The sequence below is a fragment of the Etheostoma spectabile genome, unplaced genomic scaffold (genome assembly GCF_008692095.1).
Source record: "Etheostoma spectabile isolate EspeVRDwgs_2016 unplaced genomic scaffold, UIUC_Espe_1.0 scaffold00004148, whole genome shotgun sequence".
Taxonomy (NCBI): Eukaryota; Metazoa; Chordata; class Actinopteri; order Perciformes; family Percidae; genus Etheostoma; species Etheostoma spectabile.
This window is the reverse complement of record NW_022603114.1, coordinates 64479-84104: the sequence shown is the minus strand read 5'-3', so window position 1 is coordinate 84104 and position 19626 is coordinate 64479. Positions and strand designations below refer to the sequence as shown.

Here is a 19626-nt window from a genome sequence, read left to right as displayed (position 1 = left end):
ACCGTAATCACGTACGCTTACCTAAATCTTTTCCCAAGCACCGGAAAACCGTGTCGGCCTGAACATAATGAAGTAGAGCATATTTAAAGGAGAATTCTTCATTTTTTACGTTAATCGTGGTTAACGTAGTAACCCAGACCTCAGTGATTCGGGTCTGGGTTTTTTCAATCGTAAGTACACACATATTGATGACGATCAAGATTAATGTAAAAAGTGGCCGGATATCACTTATAAAAAACGTACAACCACCAGGGAGCCCAAGGTAATCAATGTTTCTCTTTACCCCTAGCATGTGGCTCAGAGTGTAGAGAGGGTCTGCTCTCAATCACAAGATTGCCGGTTTGGTCCCGGTCTCCTTTTAGCCACATGTTAAAGTGTCCTTGAGCAAGACACTGAACCCTAAGTAGGTGTATGTGTCCACCTCTCCTAATGCTTGGGATGGGTTAAATGCAGAGATTTAATTTCACTTAATTGTACTGTGTATGTGACAAATAATAAAGGTTCTTCTTCTTCTTATATTGTGGAAATAATACTATCTGGATGCGTCACTATTAAAAAGAAAAAAATGCAGAAACACAAATCCACCCCTATACATTTGTAGTCTTTAGGTATTCAGGCTATATTAGGATTAGCTTAATCCAAGCAATTAATTTTCCCAAGGGGCCACATGAGAAACGCAGACTGTTGTGGAGGGTTGGACCAAAAGGCTAAACTTAATTCTGCTCAATATTAATTTTATCTCTTTATAAATAGCAGTACTTTTTAAGGTTTTTGATAAGCTGCGACTTGTAAGGACACAAATGGTATGATTAAGACATGAAAAAAGTGAAGTAGACATAGTAAAAAATGCAGTTATGTCCCTATTTAATCAACATCCATGAATGCAATTGTGACACGGTGCTGCAATATAAACCAATTGTTTTGAATTGGTTTATAAACTGGATGGCTTTAATTCAGTTAACATATAATAGCTCTGGGATCTATTGGCCTTTCATATCACAAAACTCTTGAATCTCTGCTCTCAGGTCCCATACTCTTTTAAGCACCTTGTCCAGGCTGAGCCATCTGACAGCTGGTTGGTAGCCTAAGTCACCATGTTCAGTTTCATGCTCCTCCAACAGTGACACAAACTGCCTGTGATTTAATGCACTTACCCTGATGAAGTTAACTGTTTTAGTTAGAACATTAATAACATGGTTCAGTTTTATCACTGACTTACACAACATCTGATGTATAATACAATGCAAAAATACCAATTTCAGTTCTGAGTACTTTACCTTGAATCCGCTTCAAGTCCAAAGATTGTTCCTGTTAGATTTGGACAACCACCGGTTGTAACACATGCCAGTTGTTTCTATTTAAGTCCCATTTTGTTAAAACATGCATTTACTGAACAAATCACTCCCTGTCGTCCCTTTCATTGACCGCATTACTGCCAGATCCTCTGTTATCTCAAAGTCTTTTGTTATCCTACGTACAAAAATTAGTAACTGGGCTGAACATCACAGCTTTCATCCAGAGCTGAGAGAGTCTGCTTTGTTTTGCTGCTGAATCTCCAGGTTTCCTGCGATGTGATCAATCCTTCTTGCTACGGTTTGCCTGGAAAGCGGCACATTTGCAAACGCCTCTTTTTTCTCTGGGCATATTAGCGCAGCAGAGTCCACCAAACACTCTTTAATGAATTCCCCTTCAGAAATTGGCTTACTGTTTTTCGCAATCTTATAGGATATCACAAAGCTGGTCTTGACTGCTGCATTCCTGGATGTGCAATGCTTGGTAAAAAAAAGCCTTGTTAAGTTTGCAGTTAATTAGCAAAGCTTCAGACTTTGCAACAGTTAAGTTATATTTCTCTGCGTGTGTTTAGTAGTAGTAGTAGTAGTAGTAGTAGTAGTGATTCAAATTATAATCCTTTAACACAGCGTTCTCTTATCCGCAAGCTGAAAATATTACTTAACCTTTGACTTCAGTAAATAAATACTTAGAAGTCCATCTTTGGTTAAAAACTCGGCCCTCTGTATCAACTAAGGGTGTGACGAGATCTCGTTTTATGAGATCTCGCGAGATTAAAACATGACGAGATTTCTCGTCGAGGTGAAAAGTTGTCTCGTGAGGCGATGTGATGTCAGCGTGATGGAGCGTGAAATTACAATTGAAGATCCCCCTGCCACTTTTAAATCCTTTGTGTGGCAACATTTTGGTTTTTTGTTGTTTGTTTGCACAGTTTTGAGAGAGCAGTACTTTGGTTATTGATACACTTACTGTTTGCATTTAAAATGTTATTTTTCTGTTATTTACACATTCATTTTATTTATACTGTTTATTTTTTTATGTTCGGTTTGTGGAAAGGAGTTAGATTTCTCGTGTGAAATTGTACAGGGCAGAAGCCAGTTGGTAGAGTTTATACAAAACATTTTGCAGTGTTTGCACGTCCTTTGCAAAAAAGTTAAATAACATTCATCATTAATAGTTGATTTCAAAATGCACCTAAATTGTTTTGCATTTTTTTGATTTTTCAGTTGAATAAAAAAACTATTTTCCATTCATATATTTCATCAAGGATTTCTTTAAATTTTTTTTAAAAATCTCGTCTCGTCTCGTTCTCGTGAACCCAATCTCGTGATGTGTCTCGTCTCGTGGAGTAAGCGTCTCGTCACACCCCTAGTATCAACCTTTCTTTCTTTCCAATGAGCTGACATTTTTTATGGATAACAGCTCATTTGCATTCATGCTAACGTCTTGTGAGCTCAGTTTGTGGCTGTTCGACACATTGCAGTTCTTCTTCTACTTATTTTTAATTTAGACTTGCAACCAGAGAAGAAGTAGCTGCATAGTTTGCACCAAAAACAAGTAACAACAAAAACCAGTCGCCTTCAAAATAAAAGCAATACAGTTGTATTCCATGCTTGATGTACACTTATTTACATGTGATTGCTATCTTTCCATTGACCTCACGTGGGCTGGTTTGGGCCGCCCAAAGGGCCGGATGTGGCCATACAATGCCCAGGTCTGATCTAGGGTGACCCATTTGAGCATTAAGTGTGTGTGTGTGTGTGTGTGTGTGTGTGTGTGTGTGTGTGTGTGTGTGTGTGTGTGTGTGTGTGTGTGTGTTGTGTGTGTGTGTGTGTGTGTTCCTGTTTTTTATCAGCCTGCACAATCGGTTCCAGACCACCAGGTAAAATGTGTGAGATGGCATAACTATGAAATTAAGAGGAGTCGGAATTCATAACAATTGATATATACTAGGGCTGAACAATATTGTTTGCGCACATCACGATGTGCGCATGCGCAATAGTCACATCGCAGGACGTTTTCACACTAAAACTTTTTGATACTTGAAGGAAATGTAAACTTTCATTGTTCTCCTTTTACATGAATATTACCGTCCGACCCTTCCCCTTTAAAACAGGTTTCCATGTGGGCAACGTGTGTATGTGCCAGCTGCCGCTGACACAGCATTGTGCATAGTTTTCAATGGGTAGTCAGTGAAGCTACAGCAGTCGGTGTTTTTTGTTCATAAATCACCTGAGTAATGCAACATAATCACAACCTGTCCTGGCCCTGTCCCCCCGCAGAAAGCTGCTACCTGCCACGCTAAAGCTAATATAGCTAGCCTAAAGAAACCAGCAGAAAGCTGCTACCAGCCAGGCTAAAGCTAATATAGTTACCCTAAAGAAACAAGGGGTTTGTCTGTCAACTAATGTTGCGGTTCAGAGCCCCAACGTTGGAAACGTAACACTGATCTACATCAGAAGTCTGTGTCTGATCTAACGCCATTTCCACTGATTAAATTGTTCTTGGATACACAGTTTGTTGCTAGTGTGCGTGACATGCAGGTCTGATCAATTTATCAAACTAACAAGCTGGCCCCGCTAGTTGACCCAAACCAGAAATTTAGAGGAAGCAACATGCAGTCATTGTCATACACTTTAGCCTGGATTGAATATTATTATATGAATACAATGGTGTCATAGTCAACCAGCGTATTTCTACCTAATTTCCCTCTTCAAAACCACTTCAGAAGAGTAACGTTAGTCACAGTGCTTACTTACTTTGGTGTTTGTAAAGCATTAAAGTTTAACAAAGAATGGTTCATATTAGAAAAGATCCTTTTTCATTTTTATCTTCTATGTAGATTCACTCCCCCACAAAATCACTGCAGTAGTCGAGAATGATTTATTGTTTCCAAATTGAGCTATATATGTAATCTTTTAAAAATTACTTTTTCTCTTTTCATATCGCAATATATATCGCAGGGAAAAGAATATTGCAAGTCAGATTTTTTCTAATATCGTGCAGGCCTAATTTATACTACAAGTGGCCGAAAGGGGTTTCCTCAGGAGGGTGACTGGCATCTCCCTTAGAGATAGGATGAGAAGCTCAGTCATCCGTGAGGAGTTCAGAGTACAGTCCCTGACAAAAGTCTTGTTGCATATCTATTTTGTAGAAACACCTGCTATAACCTGACTTTTAATTAATCAATTGGTGTAAGAAATACTGTAGCTCATATGAAAAGCTAAAACCCTCCCAAATGATGTTCAATGCACTGAAATAATTTAGTTTCACTAAAAAAAGATTTATTATTTAAACAAGACAGAAAGGTCAAATTTTGGCAAGACAAAAGTTTTGTCGCCTATACATAAATTGAACAAATTTACTACAAATACTAAAATATGTCAGCAAATTAAAGAGTGGTGCTGTGAGATTCAAATTTAATATCTTGTATGACTTCCATGAGCTTGAAGGACTGCATCCATGCGGTTTGGCAAGGATTCATACAATGTGTTGATGAAGTCATCAGGAATAGCTAGGAAAGCAGTCTTGCATGCCTCCCAGAGTTCATCAATATTCTTTGGTTTGGTCTTCCATGCTTCCTCTTTCATCCTACCCCACATATGCTCAATGATGTTTATGTCTGGTGACTGGGCCGGCCAATCCTGGAGCATCTTGATCTTCTTCGCCTTGAGGAACTTTGAAGTGGAGATGGAAGTATGCGATGGAACACCATCCTGCTGGAGAATTTGGCCTCTTTTATGGTTGGGAATATAAGAGGTAGCTAAGATTTCTTGGCATTTGAGACTATTGATGTTGCCCTTCCACCCTGCAGATCTCTCGCACACCTCCATACTGGATGTAACCCCAGACCATGATTTTTCCGCCATCAAACTTCGCTGTTTTCTGGGTGAATCTTCAATCCATGCGGGCTCCAGTAGGTCTCCTGCAATATTTGCGGCGACTGTGGTGTAATTCAACAGAAGATTCATCTGAAAAATCCACTTTCTTCCACTTCTCCAGCGTCCATCCTTTTAGCAAGCTGTGGGCCTTGGCACATGCCACACGGTTTTTCAATTGTCTTTTGTTTAGTGCTGGCTTCTGGGCACTTATTTGACCATGGAGGCCATTTCGAGACAGAATCCGACAAACTGTTCTGGTTGACACAGGGACTTCAGGGGACCAGGTCTCGTGCAGCAGAGGCTGCAGTGGAAAATGGGCTGTTTTTTGATTTTTGAGCCAACAAACGGTCCTCTCGAGCAGTTGTCTTGCGGGGTCTGCCTGACCTGGGCTTGTCAAAAACATCTCCAGTGTCTTCAAATGTTTTTTTAATCCTCTGTACTTGACGCTGAGACACATTGAAGGTGTCTGCCACATCAGCAGTGGATCTGGTCTTCAGCTTCTTAGTAATCAAAACTTTAGTCTCAGGGTGAATCTTAGGCATGTTTGCAGAGGTCTAGTTGCAGTTGATGTGAAGGTCTAGTGTACTGGGGTTGTTTTTATACACACCTGAGACCTAATTGATCCATTATTAGTCACAGGTGAAGCTCATATGACAAGGCGACAACACTTATGTCTTTGCAAAATTTGACTCAATGGGCTTTACCAAGCTGTGAATATTAGAATACTTTTTGACAGTTTCTTTTTGCACTGAAACATTATTACAAAAGCTGTTGGGATTAAAATGAGCCATTTCTTGTAAATAAATCTTAATTAGAAATATATTTCAGCGGCACTTCAGGTCAATTTGTACACAAGCGACAAGACTTTTGTCAGGGACTGTAGAGCCGCTGCTCCTTTGCGTTGAAAGGAGCCAGTTGAGGTAATTCAGGCCTCTGGTAAGGATGCCCCCTGGGCGCCTCCCCAGGTTGGTGTTATATATATACACAATATATGATATATTAAAACATTTTATCATTAAATGTACTTTGTACTGTATCAAAAGTTGTTTGTTAAGGCATATCAACCTTAAGGCATATCAGCTGTTAAGGCTCAGGAGCAGCCATCTACGACCAGGCTCAGGAGCAGCCAGCTACCACCAGGCCCGGGAGCAGCTAGCAACCACCAGGCCCTCGACCACCAGGCTCAGGAGCAGCTAGCGACACCAGGCCCGGGATCCAGGAGTAGCCAGCTACCACCAGGCTCAGGAGCAGCCAGCTACCACCAGGCACGAGATCCAGAAGTAGCCATCTACCACCAGGCCCAGGAGCAGCCAGTGACCACTAGGCTCAGGAGCAGCCAGCTACCACCAGGCTCAGGAGCAGCCAGCTACCACCAGGCTCAGGAGCAGCCAGCTACCACAAGGCCCGGGATCCATGAGCAGCCAGCTACCACCAGGCCCAGGAGCAGCTAGCAACCACCAGGCCCAAGGGCAGCCAGCTACCTCCAGGCTCATGTGCATTCAACTACCACAAGGCCCAGGATCCCGGAGGAGCCAACTACCACCAGGCCCAGGAGGAGCTAGCGACCAGCAGCCCCAGGGGCAGCTAGCTACCACCAGGCCTGGGATCCAGGAGCAGCCAGCTACCACCAAGCTTAGGAGCAGCTAGCAACCACCAGGCCCAGGAGCAGCAAGCTACCACCAGGCCCAGGAGCAGCGATCTGGATATTGAGTTCCTGATTTCCTGTTGCCAGTCTCTGCATGGTGTCGTTCTCAAACGGTATCAAACAACAACTAGCCAGCGAGCTACACGCTGAAAAACACGCATAACAAGACAGCAGCAGAACTCAGAGGAGAAAATAAAAAAATTAAAATAACAACTTAAAAATGCACTCTGAAACCTATTGGTAGCCAATGAAGAGCCTTAAAGCACCGGAGTAATGTGTGATCTCCTGCTGGTCTTAGACAAACATCTTGATGCTGCATTCTGTACAACTTGCAAATTGTCCAAGGACGATTTGTTTAAACAAGTGTACAGTACATTGCAATAATCCAAACATGAAGAAATAAGAGCATGAACAAGCATCTCCATCACCTTTTTAGAAATCACAGATCTGATCTTAGCAATGTTCCTGAGATGGAAAAAACAAGAACAAACCACAGATTTCACATGACTGTCAAAAATGACACCTAGACAACATTACAATCAGAGAGTGATAGAGCCCCAATTGCCTGCCTAATCTTAGGGTAATGCTGTCTGGGGCAAAAATCATTACCTCAGTTTTGTCTGAATTTAATTGCAAAAAATTGTCAGCCTTCCATTTGTTAATGTAGGCTAAACAAGTGTACAGCAAGGACAGTTTGTCTAGCCTATCAGGGCTAAAAGATAAATGTAATTGGATGTCATCAGCATAACAATGGTAAGATATATCCTTAAAATGACCAATAATCTTTACAAGAGGAAGCAAATTCAGACTGAACAGCAGGGAGCCAAGCACAGAACCTTGGGGAACACTACAAGACAAAGGAGCAGAGTCTGACATATATGTTCCTATGGACACAGCAGAACTCCTGTCTGAAAAATAGGAAGAAAACCAATTGAGAGCTGATCCAGTAATGCAGTTTTTTTCAGTCCATCAATCAGAGTGCAGTGATCAACAGTATCAAATGCTGCACTGAGATCTAATAGGACCAGCACAGAACATTTACCCCCATCAGCAGCCCTCAAAATATCATAAGAGACCTGAAGGAGAGTAGTCTCAGTTGAAATGTTGTCCAACAGAAGGGTGCAATGATCATTAGATGTTTTTACAAAAGCCAGATTGAAACTTATCAAAGATATTATGAGAATCCAAAACATTATTTAGCTGGTTTGCAACAACCTTTTCTAAAATTTTCAAAATAAAAGGCAATTTAGAAATAGGCCTGTAGTTTTTAAACAAAGCTGCATCTAGATTGTTCTTTTTCAAGATAGGCTGAACAAGAGCATGCTAAATACAGCCAGGGACCTGGCCCAGCTGAAGAGAGAAATTTAAAATTGAAACCAAATATGGGCCAAGTAGATGTATGTTTTTTAAAAGCAAAGTTGTGGGTACACCATCAATAGGGCTTTGGGAGGGTTTCATCGAGCCCACAAGCTTAATGATGTTGTTCAGGGAAATGGGGAAGAAGGAGTCCAGGGAAAACAATGGTATTAATATTCTCAAACAGAGCTTTAGGATTGTTTTTACAGGCAGATATCAGATTAGTAAAACAAGAGGCTAGCATCCTTGATCACTTCATTCAGGTCTACTAAGAGCTCTTTAAGATGCAGGCGATGGACTTGGAGCTGATTTGCTTTCATAAATGCTCAGTTCTCTATCAGACACGCCTCAAGCTGCGAATGGCATCATTCATCCACGGGGATGAATTAACAGTGGGAATTTCTCTAATGTAAAGAGGCGCAATTTTGTCCAACAGCAGGCTGCAATGATCATTAAATGCCTGTGCGTAAGCGTCCATGTCATCCAAAATAAAAACTGAGCTTAAGTCAAAGGCGGCCGAAAATGTTTCAACAGTAAACTAGATTAATCAAACATGAGCAGGACGCTCGTTTAACAGGCAGGAGATCCTCATTACAAACAAGATCAAATAAAATGCATTTGTGATCACTAACAAATACATATTTGATGCAAATATTATTAATGTTCATACCATGAAAAAAAAACAAGATCAAGCGTATGTCCCTTGCTGTGTGTAGGACCAGAGACACTCTGAGTAAAATTAAAAGATTCAGTGATATTAACAAATTAAGATGCATTTTTGCAAGTATCATCATCCACATGAATATTAAAATCACCAACAATAATCACCTTGTCCAGCTTAATAATGGATGATAAGAAATCAGATCTGTAAGAAAGGAGGCCACTGGCCCAGGTGGCCGGTGAATTAAAATACAATATAATGTATTTGAACCACCAACTTTAACAATCTGTAGTTTGAAAGAAGAGTACGTGCCAGCGCTCATTGACTGACAGCTATAAGGATTTTTAAAAACCACAGCAAGACCTCCACCACGGCCGTAAGTCTTGGTGTGCTGATGAAAGTGAAGTCCACAGGACAGAGCTCATTCAGGTGATAGTATTCCAGATTCCGTTGCCATGTCTCCGTGAGCAACATGAAGTCCATGTTTTTGGAAGAAAATAAATCTCTGAGCAAAAGAGACTTGTTTGCAATGAACTGGCATTTATTAAACCTATCCTGAGTGGTGCAGGAGCACCTGAAGCAGAGAAAGAGGCTCGCGGCAGCGACCTCAGATCCGCGGAACACACCAAAGCCCCGGGGACATCAGGTAAGACGGAACAAAGACATGATGTCTGGAGTCACAGTCACAGACCCCCAGCTTCAGGAGATTTTTCAAATGAACCTGCCTCCGTGCCCTTTTTCCTCGCTTTCTCTGCCATTTATTCGTAGGTCGTATTAGGCCCTCTATGTCGCATACCAGTTGCAGGCGGACATACAAACGGGGCTGCAAATCCACCTGTACCACACCAGGTACATCAGTCACCACACTCCCGATCGGATCAGCAGTATTGCTTGGCAATTGTACACCCACGCCGATGACACAACATTTGTTGACAAACTCAGTAGCAATATAGCACAGGAAACAAAACGAGTCGGGACAAGCAACAAGCCGCAGCGGCAAAGCCAAACACAGGCGCCATTGCGTTGACGTTGCTGTGACAGGTGACCTTGAGTAGATCAGAACTAACTTGATATTCTTGCAATTACTAGTTTGGATAGTACTCAAATCGAGCACGTCCCTGCATATAAATACTTAGATTTATGATTAGATGATAGGCTCTCCTTTAATCAACATGTTACTTAATTAGGAAAAAAGTTCAAATTCAAGTTAGGGTTCCTTTACAGAAAAGTAAACCATTGTGCACTCAGGTTTATCACGGGGGATAGTTAAAACACTCATTGCTGTACCCTATACCAGCATGCTCTCTTGTTTATTTACAAAGCACTTCTTTTAAAACAGCCTCCATACATACATCATCTTAAATTTTTATGAGACACCCGTATTTTAACACCAGATCCCAGATGTGGATCACATTAGAAATGCCTGCAGTCTCCACAGATCTGGAAAGGACTGCATTCACTGCTTTTGTAGCATTTCTATGGAACAAACTGCAGCTTAAACTTAAGCTAGGCACTCTGGTGCCCCTTTCCCATTTCAAAAATGTTGGATCATTTTGATATTGTCTGTTGTTTCTATGTTTTTAATGTTTGTGACCTCCCTTGTTTTTGTATGTTTGAAAAACTGTACTTGTTGAGACGTTTACACAGGGCACAGCTGTAAAAGAGATCAAGGTCTTAGTCTGTTTTCCCTGTTAAATTAAAGTTAAAAAAGGCAGATCATGCATAAATATAAATTAAATATAAATTAGGTTTCAGTATGACTAACGTCTCGGGTTACGTATGTAACCCTTGTTCCCCGAGATAGGGGAACGAGACACTGCGTCGGTTACGACACTATGGGAACGCCTTTAGGCATGACAGGGCTGAATGCGAATGAAAACTACTCCAATCCTATTGGTCCTAGTGAGAACGGTAGCATGTGACGGCATAACCGTAGGGGTATATATAGGCACGCCGGCACATAGCTCATTAGCTCTTTCTATGAAGCAAGGCATTCCAGGCGGGGCGAGGGGCGGCGAACCGACGCAGTGTCACGTTCCCCTATCTTGGGGAACAAGGGTACATACGTAACCCGAGACGTTCCCCTTCGAGGGAACTCGAACTGCGTCGGTTACGACACTATGGAACGAGATACCCACTAACCCGCGCCGAACCCCGCCTGCCCAGCGTGCAAGCAACCCTTGGGCACGACTAGGAGGAGAGCACCGGGTGCCAGGAGCGGAGGAAGGTCCAGACTATAAAACCTGAAGAAGGTGTGAGGAGTGGCCCAGCCAGCCGCAACACAAACCCCCTGAAGAGACGCCCCAGAGAGGAGAGCCGTAGAGGCCGCCATGCCCCTCGCGGAGTGAGCCCGTACAGCCATAGGTGAAGGCAAACCGCGCACCTGATAGGCCAGGGAGATAGTCTGAACCATCCAGTTGCCGACAGTATGTTGGGAAGCGGGGAACCCAGCCCTGGGGGACCCGAAACACACCAGCAACTGGTCCGTCTTCCTCCACCGGGAGGACCTCAGAGCGAAGACGCTCAGCGCTCTGACAGGGCAGAGCAAATGGAGCCTCCCGTCCTCCGCCATCACATGAGGTGGAGGATGAAACGCCTGCAGTACAACGGGCCCTGCAACAGAGGACTGCACCTTGGGAACGTAGCCCGGAATGGGGTGCAGGACGGCCCTCACATACCCGGGGCAAACTCCAGGCACCGGGGAGCAACCGAAAGAGCCTGGAGAGCCCCCACCCTCCTCAGAGAAGTGATAGCAAGGAGGAAGGCCATCTTCAGGGTCAGGTACTTGGCCTCAGCCGACTCCACGGGCTTGAAGGGGGCCTCAGCCAAAGCTTCGAGAACCACCGCCAGATCCCAGGTGGGAATCCTAGGGCGAGTCGCAGGTCACATCCTCCGGGTCCCACGGAGAAACCGCACGACCAAGGGAAGTCTCCCCAGAGACCCATCCCCCGAAGGGGCGTGGAAAGCCGAAATGGCTGCCACGGAAACCTTGAGGGTGGATGGGGAAAGGCCCGCAGAGAAGCGGTCCTGCAGAAACTCCAGCACCTGAACCACCGGGCAGGTAACAGGGTCCAGCATGCGTCCACTGCACCAGGCAGAGAAGACGTCCCACTTCAGGCCATACATCCTCCGTGTAGACGGGGCCCTGGAGCTGAGGAGAGTCTCGACCGCTCCTTCCGTCAGGCCCGCCGCCAGGTACTGGGCCCCCTCAAGGGCCAGACCCACAGCCGCCACAGGGCGGGGCAAGGGTGAAGAACCCGGCCCCCGTCCTGGGATAGCAGGACCCTCCTCAGAGGGACGCGCCACGGCAGACCGTCCAGGAGCGCCATCAGGTCCGAGAACCACACCCGGGTCGGCCAGAATGGAGCTACCAGAAGCAGGCAGATGCCCTCCCGACGGACCCTCTCCAGGATCCCCGGGAGCAGGGCGACTGAGGGAAAAACGTACAGACGCAGCCTCGGCCACTCCCGCACCATGGCGTCCATCCCTAGCGGGGCCGGCGGCGTCAGGGAGAACCACAGAGGACAGTGCGTAGACCCCTGAGACGCAAACAAGTCCACGTCTATAGGTCCGAACCTTGCGCACAAGGACTCCACCACCTCGGGGTGGAGCCGCCATTCCCCGGGCCACAGCCCCTGTCTCGACAGCAGGTCCGCACCCTGATTCTGAAGCCCAGGGATAAACATCGCCCTGAGAGAGAGCAGTCTCCGCTGGGACCACAGGAGGACCTGATGCGCCAGTCAGCAGAGAGGGCGCGAGCGCAGACCCCCCTGGTGATTCAGATAGGCCACCACAGCTGTATCGTCGGACCTGACCAGCACGTGATGACCCAGGAGTGCAGGCAGGAAGCTCCTCAGAGCCCGGAACACGGCCAGCAACTCGAGGCAAGTGATGTGCCATGACGAGTGATGCCCCCGCCAAACACCCCTAGCAGAGCGGTCGTCCATGACCGCGCCCCACCCGGTGAGGGAAGCGTCTGTCAAAACGATCACACGGCGACAGGGCGCCCCCAGCACGGGACCTTGGGACAGGAACCAAGGCTCCTTCCACACCGATACGGCACGAAGACATTTGTGCGCAACCCGTATCAGGCGGAACGGGTTTCCCCTCAGGGAGAACCCCTTGGATGTCAGCCACCACTGCAGGGCCCTCATGTGCAGAAGACCAGAAGGAATCACGCTGGAAGCAGCCGCCATGAGGCCCAACACCCTTTGGAAGTGTCTCACCGTGATGGCGCGGCCCAGCCTCACACCCGTCACTGTGGCCAGAACGGACTCGACACGAGCCGGAGACAAACGTGCCAGCACCGTCAACGAGTCCCACACCACCCCTAAGAACACAGTCCTTTGGGCGGGTGCTAGCACACCCCTTCCCTCGTTGAGCCTCAGCCCCAAACGAAGAAGACGGGCAAGGACGACATCTCGATGCCGAACTGCCAACTCCCGAGACCGAGCCAGGACAAGCCAGTCGTCGATGTAATGGAGGACCCGGACGCCCTGGAGCCGTAGAGGGGCCAGTGCCGCATCCATACACTAGGCGAAAGTGCGAGGGGAGAGTGCCAGGCCGAAGGGAAGAACCCGATAGTGGTACGCCAAAGGCGAACCTCAGGAACGTCCCGTGGGAAGGACGAATGGAGATGCGGAAGCATGCGTCCGTCAGACCCATGGGGACAAACCAGTCCAGACGCGACGCACGATGGCGGGGACGGAGAGCATCACGAACCCGTATCCCCTCAGATACCGGTTCAGAACAGGCAGATCCCCAGAAACGGGCCGCCAGGCAGAAACTCGCAGATGATCCACAGTCCAGGAGCCAAACCCCCGCCCCACTGCCACCCCTCGGGGCTGGCAGAGCGGCGAAGGCCCGGCGGTGGCCAGCGCGTCCCGAGCGCCACGGCGGCGGGACAACAACGCAAGTGGGCCGCCAGGAAGAGCCCAACGATAATCCGCAGCGCGGGAGCCAAACCTCCGGCCTACCATCACCCCTCGGGGCAGGCAGAGGGCGGAGAAGGCGCGGCGATGGCCAGTGTGACCCGAGCGCCACGGCGGCGGGACAACAACACCAGGGGGCCGCCAGGAAGAACCCGCCGATGATCCAAACCCCCGGCCTACTGCCACCCCACGGGGCTAGCAGAGCGGAGAAGGCCCGGCGGCGGCCAGCGCGTCCCGAGCGCCACGGCGGCGGGACAAAAACCCCAGCGGGCCGCCAGGAAGAGCCCGCCAATGATCCGCCAAACACCGGCAGCGGCCGTCAAGGAGGGAACCTCAGTCGGCCCCATGGGCCAAACACACAGTCAGGACCACTTTGCCCTGCCCCTCCGTCACAGGACGACGGCCCACAGGCCCGACCTGCCGCGAAGGGGAGCGGTGCCCCGCGGCCCAAGCCGCTCGACGGGGACCAGGAGAAGCCACACACCGTGTCTGGCACAACCGGTGGGAGCCGGACGAGAGCCGAGATGTTCCAGCTGCCTCAGCTAAGCGGGACCCAGTCACCTTCAGTAGCAGGTCCGCCTGGTAGGCCTGCAAAATCGTTTTTTCCACAGAGGGCAGGCTCCCAGAGCGACCTCAACCCGAGGCAACGGCCCGTAGCCGCAGTCCCTGATCCCCGCCACATTGCCATACTCCAGCAGCCGGGGAGTAGAAAGCCAGGCGGAGAAAGACACAACCCAAGACTGACACAACCCATTGTGCAAGCCCGGAAAAAACGGCAAGGAGTGGCATGGGAGTGCAGAGGGGCTCCGTAGGAAGCGATCATCCAGTCCGTGGCAAATCCAGTCCGGGTTTTGCCACAGCCCGCGGCACCACTCCCAGCAGCCAATCATAAACCGGCACATTCGGCGCTCTTCAGATGACGTCGGACCGACACCCGGAAGTCCTCTCCCTCCCCCACGCTGCCAAGCACGGCGTGCCCCTCAGAGCACAAGTGCAAACACTGCGTCAGACAGCGTCCCCGAACAGAAGAAGCAGAGAAGCCGGCCCTCGAACGGGGACCGGGGGAGTCGGAACCGGCAGACGAAGGACGAGACGGGGAAACAGCCGTCTCGGAAACCTCCAGCAGATCACGCCGCGAACCACATGACCGAGCCGCCACAGCGACCGCGGGGCCCGAGCCACGGGGAGAGCGGATCCGGCCGTCCGCGGAAAAGAAAGCCGTCCATGCGGGACCGCAGTGCCCGCACGGGCAGGGCCACGCAATGGACACAAACAACCCCCTCGAGAGCTGCCATGGCGTGCGACAGGCCCAGACAAGCAACACACAGCTCACGCGAGTCTCCTACCGTGATGAAACGCGGGCAGGGAGACACACATCTCCGGAACTGGTCAACTGCTTGGACAGACTGCAACTTCCAGGTGAGTAGGATAACTTGGAATCTTTCAACACAACATCAACCAACGTGCCTGCTGAATAGAAAAAAGCTAATGAGCTATGTGCCGGCGTGCATATATATACCCCTACGGTTATGCCGTCACATGCTACCGTTCTCACTAGGACCAATAGGATTGGAGTAGTTTTCATTCGCATTCAGCCCTGTCATGCCTAAAGGCGTTCCCATAGTGTCGTAACCGACGCAGTTCGAGTTCCCCTCGAAGGGGAACTGCAATATTCAAATGCTGCTAAAATGTTAACTCATCAGTATTAATAGTCTAACAATATAATTAAATGACCCTCGAAATAAGCACATAATAATGTTTACTTTTAATACTTACAGTAACAGTATAATTTGTTAATAATACTTCTGTACATTTATAAGGGAATATTTCAAAAGGAAACTATGTCTAATGGACTTAAAATTTTACTGTTTTTAGTAAAGGATCTTAGCACTTTCTCGACCCTAGTGTTACATAAATTGTTACCCTGTGTTTTATACAAAAACTGTGTGTGTGCGCGTGCATGTGCGTGTGTGTGTGTGTGTGTGTGTGTGTGTGTGTAGGTCTGCAAAGGGCCAGGGCTCCAGCTCCTTACCGCAGAGACTTTGAAGCCAAACTAAGAAACTTCTACAGGAAATTAGAAGCCAAGGGCTACGGGCAGGGACCTGGCAAAATCAAGTAAGACTGAAATTACATATAACAAACAATTAATTGTACCATTCAAGTAAAAGTGAAAGGTTAACCCTAATAAAGATTAGATTGTAGCAGTTATGGTGGATGTTTTATTGAATTTCCTAATTACATTTCTGAAACAGTTTAGACTAGATGATTTAGTCCCAAATATTTGTTAATTTAACTGCATCATCTTAATTATATTTGATCTATTGTGTAATTAAGTATTTTATAGTAGTATAGTATAGTTTATATAGTATATACTTTGTCCATGATAGCTACCATTAAAGACAGTAAGTGTAAGTGACAGTAAGTAAGTTTTTTGGGGGGAATTTAGGTTCTAGTATGAAATTCGTTTAAATTTAAATACCTTTCGGAATGAATTATTTCCCGAATCATTTGTAATTAGGCCCTTCTATAGGACATTTTGAATTTAGACCTATATGTTGGAAAATAATATTTACAACTGAACAGTTAAGTAAATAAGATGTAAAAAATTGAAATCATTAAAAGAATTTTTCACACTTTATTTTATGGTAAACTAATAAGCCATACTTACTACTACAAAACATTTGGTCTTTATTAGAGCTGTCAGTTAAACGCCTTATTAACAACGTTAACGCAAACACATTTTAATGGTGTCAATGTTTTTATTGCGAGATTAACGTTCTTTTTGGCCTAGCAAACTATGTAGTTTTTTCACATGCTGTTGTAACGTAATTTGGCAACTTTTTAAAAGTTGCCAAATGGTTCCATTGACAAGACTAAAGTGATCTGTAAACTGAGCTATCATCGCAGCACGTCCAGTCTGAAATACCACTTGATGGCCAAGCATACAGCTGATGTGAATTCTCCATCCCCTCGTCAAAGTATTTTTTCACCCTTTTATTGATGGACAGTGTTATTGTGTCTCACTGTGTGAGAGATTATTTGCTCCAAGTAAGAATATTAGTGTGAAATTGAGCACTACAGTAGGCTATATGCCAATGTTGTTTTCAATAAAAAAAATGCGCAAAGCAAGCCAATCCACTTTTCCATGTTGATAAGAGCATTAAAATGAGACAAAATAATGGGACAAAAAAGAAATCAAGGGACATTCAGAATAATTAAAAATGGGACTAATGACAGTAACTATAACATTAATGCGATAAATCGCTATTAAATATTTTAATCGTTTGACAGCAGTACCACATGTTCATTCATAAAGAGGTTTGGTTACTGAAGACTGGCAGAATGTTCTCATCCCCTGACCTGTGAACTATGAATGACCTAATCTTGTCCTTTGTCTCATCTTACCACAACATAATGTTTCTGGAAATTCCATCACAGTATCAAGTATCGAAAATGCCTCGTCATTCAGTACCAAATGTTATACCTAGTGGCCAGGTTAGCTCAGTTGGTAGAGCAGACGCACATATACATGTTTACTCCTCAACGTTGTGGCCGCGGGGTCGATTGCGATATGTGGCCCTTTGCTGCATATCATTTCAATTTAATACCTTCAACGTCAGTGAGCCAATAATCATTCAGCATGCTTCTACTAAGATCTAGTCATGCTGGTTATTGGCTGTTTAACATGACGGGGCTCACGTAGTAGGAGCATCAAAATAAATAAAAAGATGTGCCGTAATTTGGTCATTTCTTTTTGTTAAAATACATTTTATAAAATTGTTATAGAGAAAAGTATCGTTCAGGAACCGTTATCGAAGTCACGGTATTGGGATTGGTACTGGTATCGAAAATAATAATTTAGCATAGCAGTGTCTAAATATAGTATATTTTGGGTTCAATTAAAACAGCAATATACATTTTCTAATTACAGCAACTTTAGGTGTATGGTTTCAATTTGGGTATAACTGTGTTTGTTTTCTATCTAGAAAGTCTAATAAAGTTACATGTAGTTTTGGTCCAATTTGACACAAAAAATGGCTTATTACACCTTGTTAGTAAATAAAGTACAACCAAAGGTTTAAATAGACTTTCTATTTTGTGTCTGGTCAAAATGTTTAGAATGGATGTAGGAGAGACTCGTTTCTAAGGTCCTGTCCACAGCCCATCAATAAAGAGACTAGGAAACCAGAATAGTTATAGTACCTGTAATATGTCAGCTGCTTTGGTTGTTGTAGGTTGCTGATCAGGAGAGAACACTTGCTGGAGGGAACCTTTAACCAGGTTATGGCATACTCGCGCAAAGAGCTACAGAGAAACAAACTCTACGTCACTTTCCTGGGAGAGGAGGGGTAAGAACGACACACACACAAACCAGTGAGGTAACACAGCTAAATGTGTTACAGTGAAGTATTTTATGCTGTTCTGCCAACAGGTTTTTAGAACTGTATCTTCAAAGCTGCACTAATCAATATGTGTATGAACATTGGATCCTACACAGAATTTTCACCCAACTTCTTCCTCTTACCTCTTAAAGATCATTGTTATAGTTTTCTGGCCAGAAACTTCATTTTCATCAATCTCCTTTAAAACAGCAGGAGGCAACTGTTTTTAGATAAATCCACTATACACCACCTGCCCAGCACTAAACAGCAGACAAAGATATACTAGCTGGTGAGCATAGCATTTAGCAGCTAACATGTCAGATATTCTTCTCAGGAGTCAGTGGAGATCAAACCAGAGCTCAAAGAGAGTTAATATTGGACTTACATTCATCAGGTGAAGACATACATGACTCAAATTAATGATTATCTTGCTCTGCGTCTGCAAAATGTGTAAATAGGCAACTGTTTGCGAACATACTGTACTCAACTCACGGCAACACTTTATAATAACTACACACAATTCATAATTTATTAGCAAGCATTAGTTACCTATTAGTTAATGGTTTGTTCATGAGTAATTTATTGTTCATACATAATTTGTCATCAGTAAAGCATTTGTTAAAACAGTAATAAATGGTTTATTCATAGTAAATAAGCCTATCTAAAAAAATAAGCAGTACATCATTGAAGTACATGATTTATACTTAATGTATGATAAAACAACCATTTATGAAATCCTTTTCCATTATAAACTATTACTAAATGCTTTGTTAATCATTTGTAAAGCATTGCTTCTATGTTAATTCTCATACATAAAGCATTTGTATACACATTCATAAATGGTTTGTTTATAGTAAATAAGGCTCTCGAAAAAATGTTTATAAATAGAAGTTTGACACTTAAAAAGTATTGTGAAAATCATTTGAGAATTAAATTGGCAAAACGGTGGCTAAATGTTTGGCACGTCTGCCTCACAGCAAGAAGGTTCTTGGTTTGAATCCAGGTTGTTCCGGGCCTTTCTGTGTGGCGTTTGTATGATCTTCCCGTGTTTGCGTGGGTTTCCTCTGGGTGCTCCAGTTTTTTACCACCATAAAAAAATTCATGTTAGGTAGGACTACATTTGAAAAATAGCCAATTGGGTATCACTGGCGCATTTACAGAAATGTTGATTTATGTGCATTGTCTGATTAAGACAATGCACATAAATCATAAGTAAGTAAAATAAATAATTTTCCCTTCATGTTCTATCTACAAACTATTAGGAATTTATTTGTTAATCATTTGTAAAGCAGAGTTCCTACATTTATTCTAATCAATAAAGCAATTGTAAAAACAGTTAGTAAATGTTTTGTTCATAGTAAGTAAGCCCATGTAAATTTATGAATTGATATTTTTGAATAACTCAAAAACCATTTGGAAATAATGTAATTTGTTACGGCGGGGAGTGAGGTGAGGACCCAAATGCAATAGACAGCAGGCA

The 19626-nt window shown here is 44.9% G+C and overlaps 1 protein-coding gene and 2 long non-coding RNA genes across 3 annotated transcripts in view; 1 reads left to right on the top strand and 2 right to left on the bottom strand.

Moving 5' to 3' along the window:
* The window catches only part of LOC116676966 (uncharacterized), a 60037-nt gene that overhangs the window by 1294 nt on the left and 39117 nt on the right, over window positions 1–19626 (bottom strand). The window contains exon 2 of the long non-coding RNA XR_004328865.1: window positions 18639–18807. This is a non-coding gene — a long non-coding RNA (uncharacterized LOC116676966). The remainder of the gene's footprint in view (window positions 1–18638; window positions 18808–19626) is intronic.
* Window positions 1–19626, top strand: part of LOC116676964 (E3 ubiquitin-protein ligase HECW1) — a 194835-nt gene that overhangs the window by 137184 nt on the left and 38025 nt on the right. The window contains 2 exon segments of the mRNA XM_032507731.1: window positions 15765–15879; window positions 18000–18113. Coding sequence (XP_032363622.1) covers window positions 15765–15879; window positions 18000–18113 — 229 coding nt within the window.
* On the bottom strand, window positions 2270–17611 carry LOC116676965 (uncharacterized). The gene is made up of 3 exons (XR_004328864.1): window positions 17531–17611; window positions 4220–4224; window positions 2270–2284 (listed from the first exon to the last, which is right to left on the bottom strand). It is a non-coding gene; the product is annotated as an uncharacterized LOC116676965 (long non-coding RNA).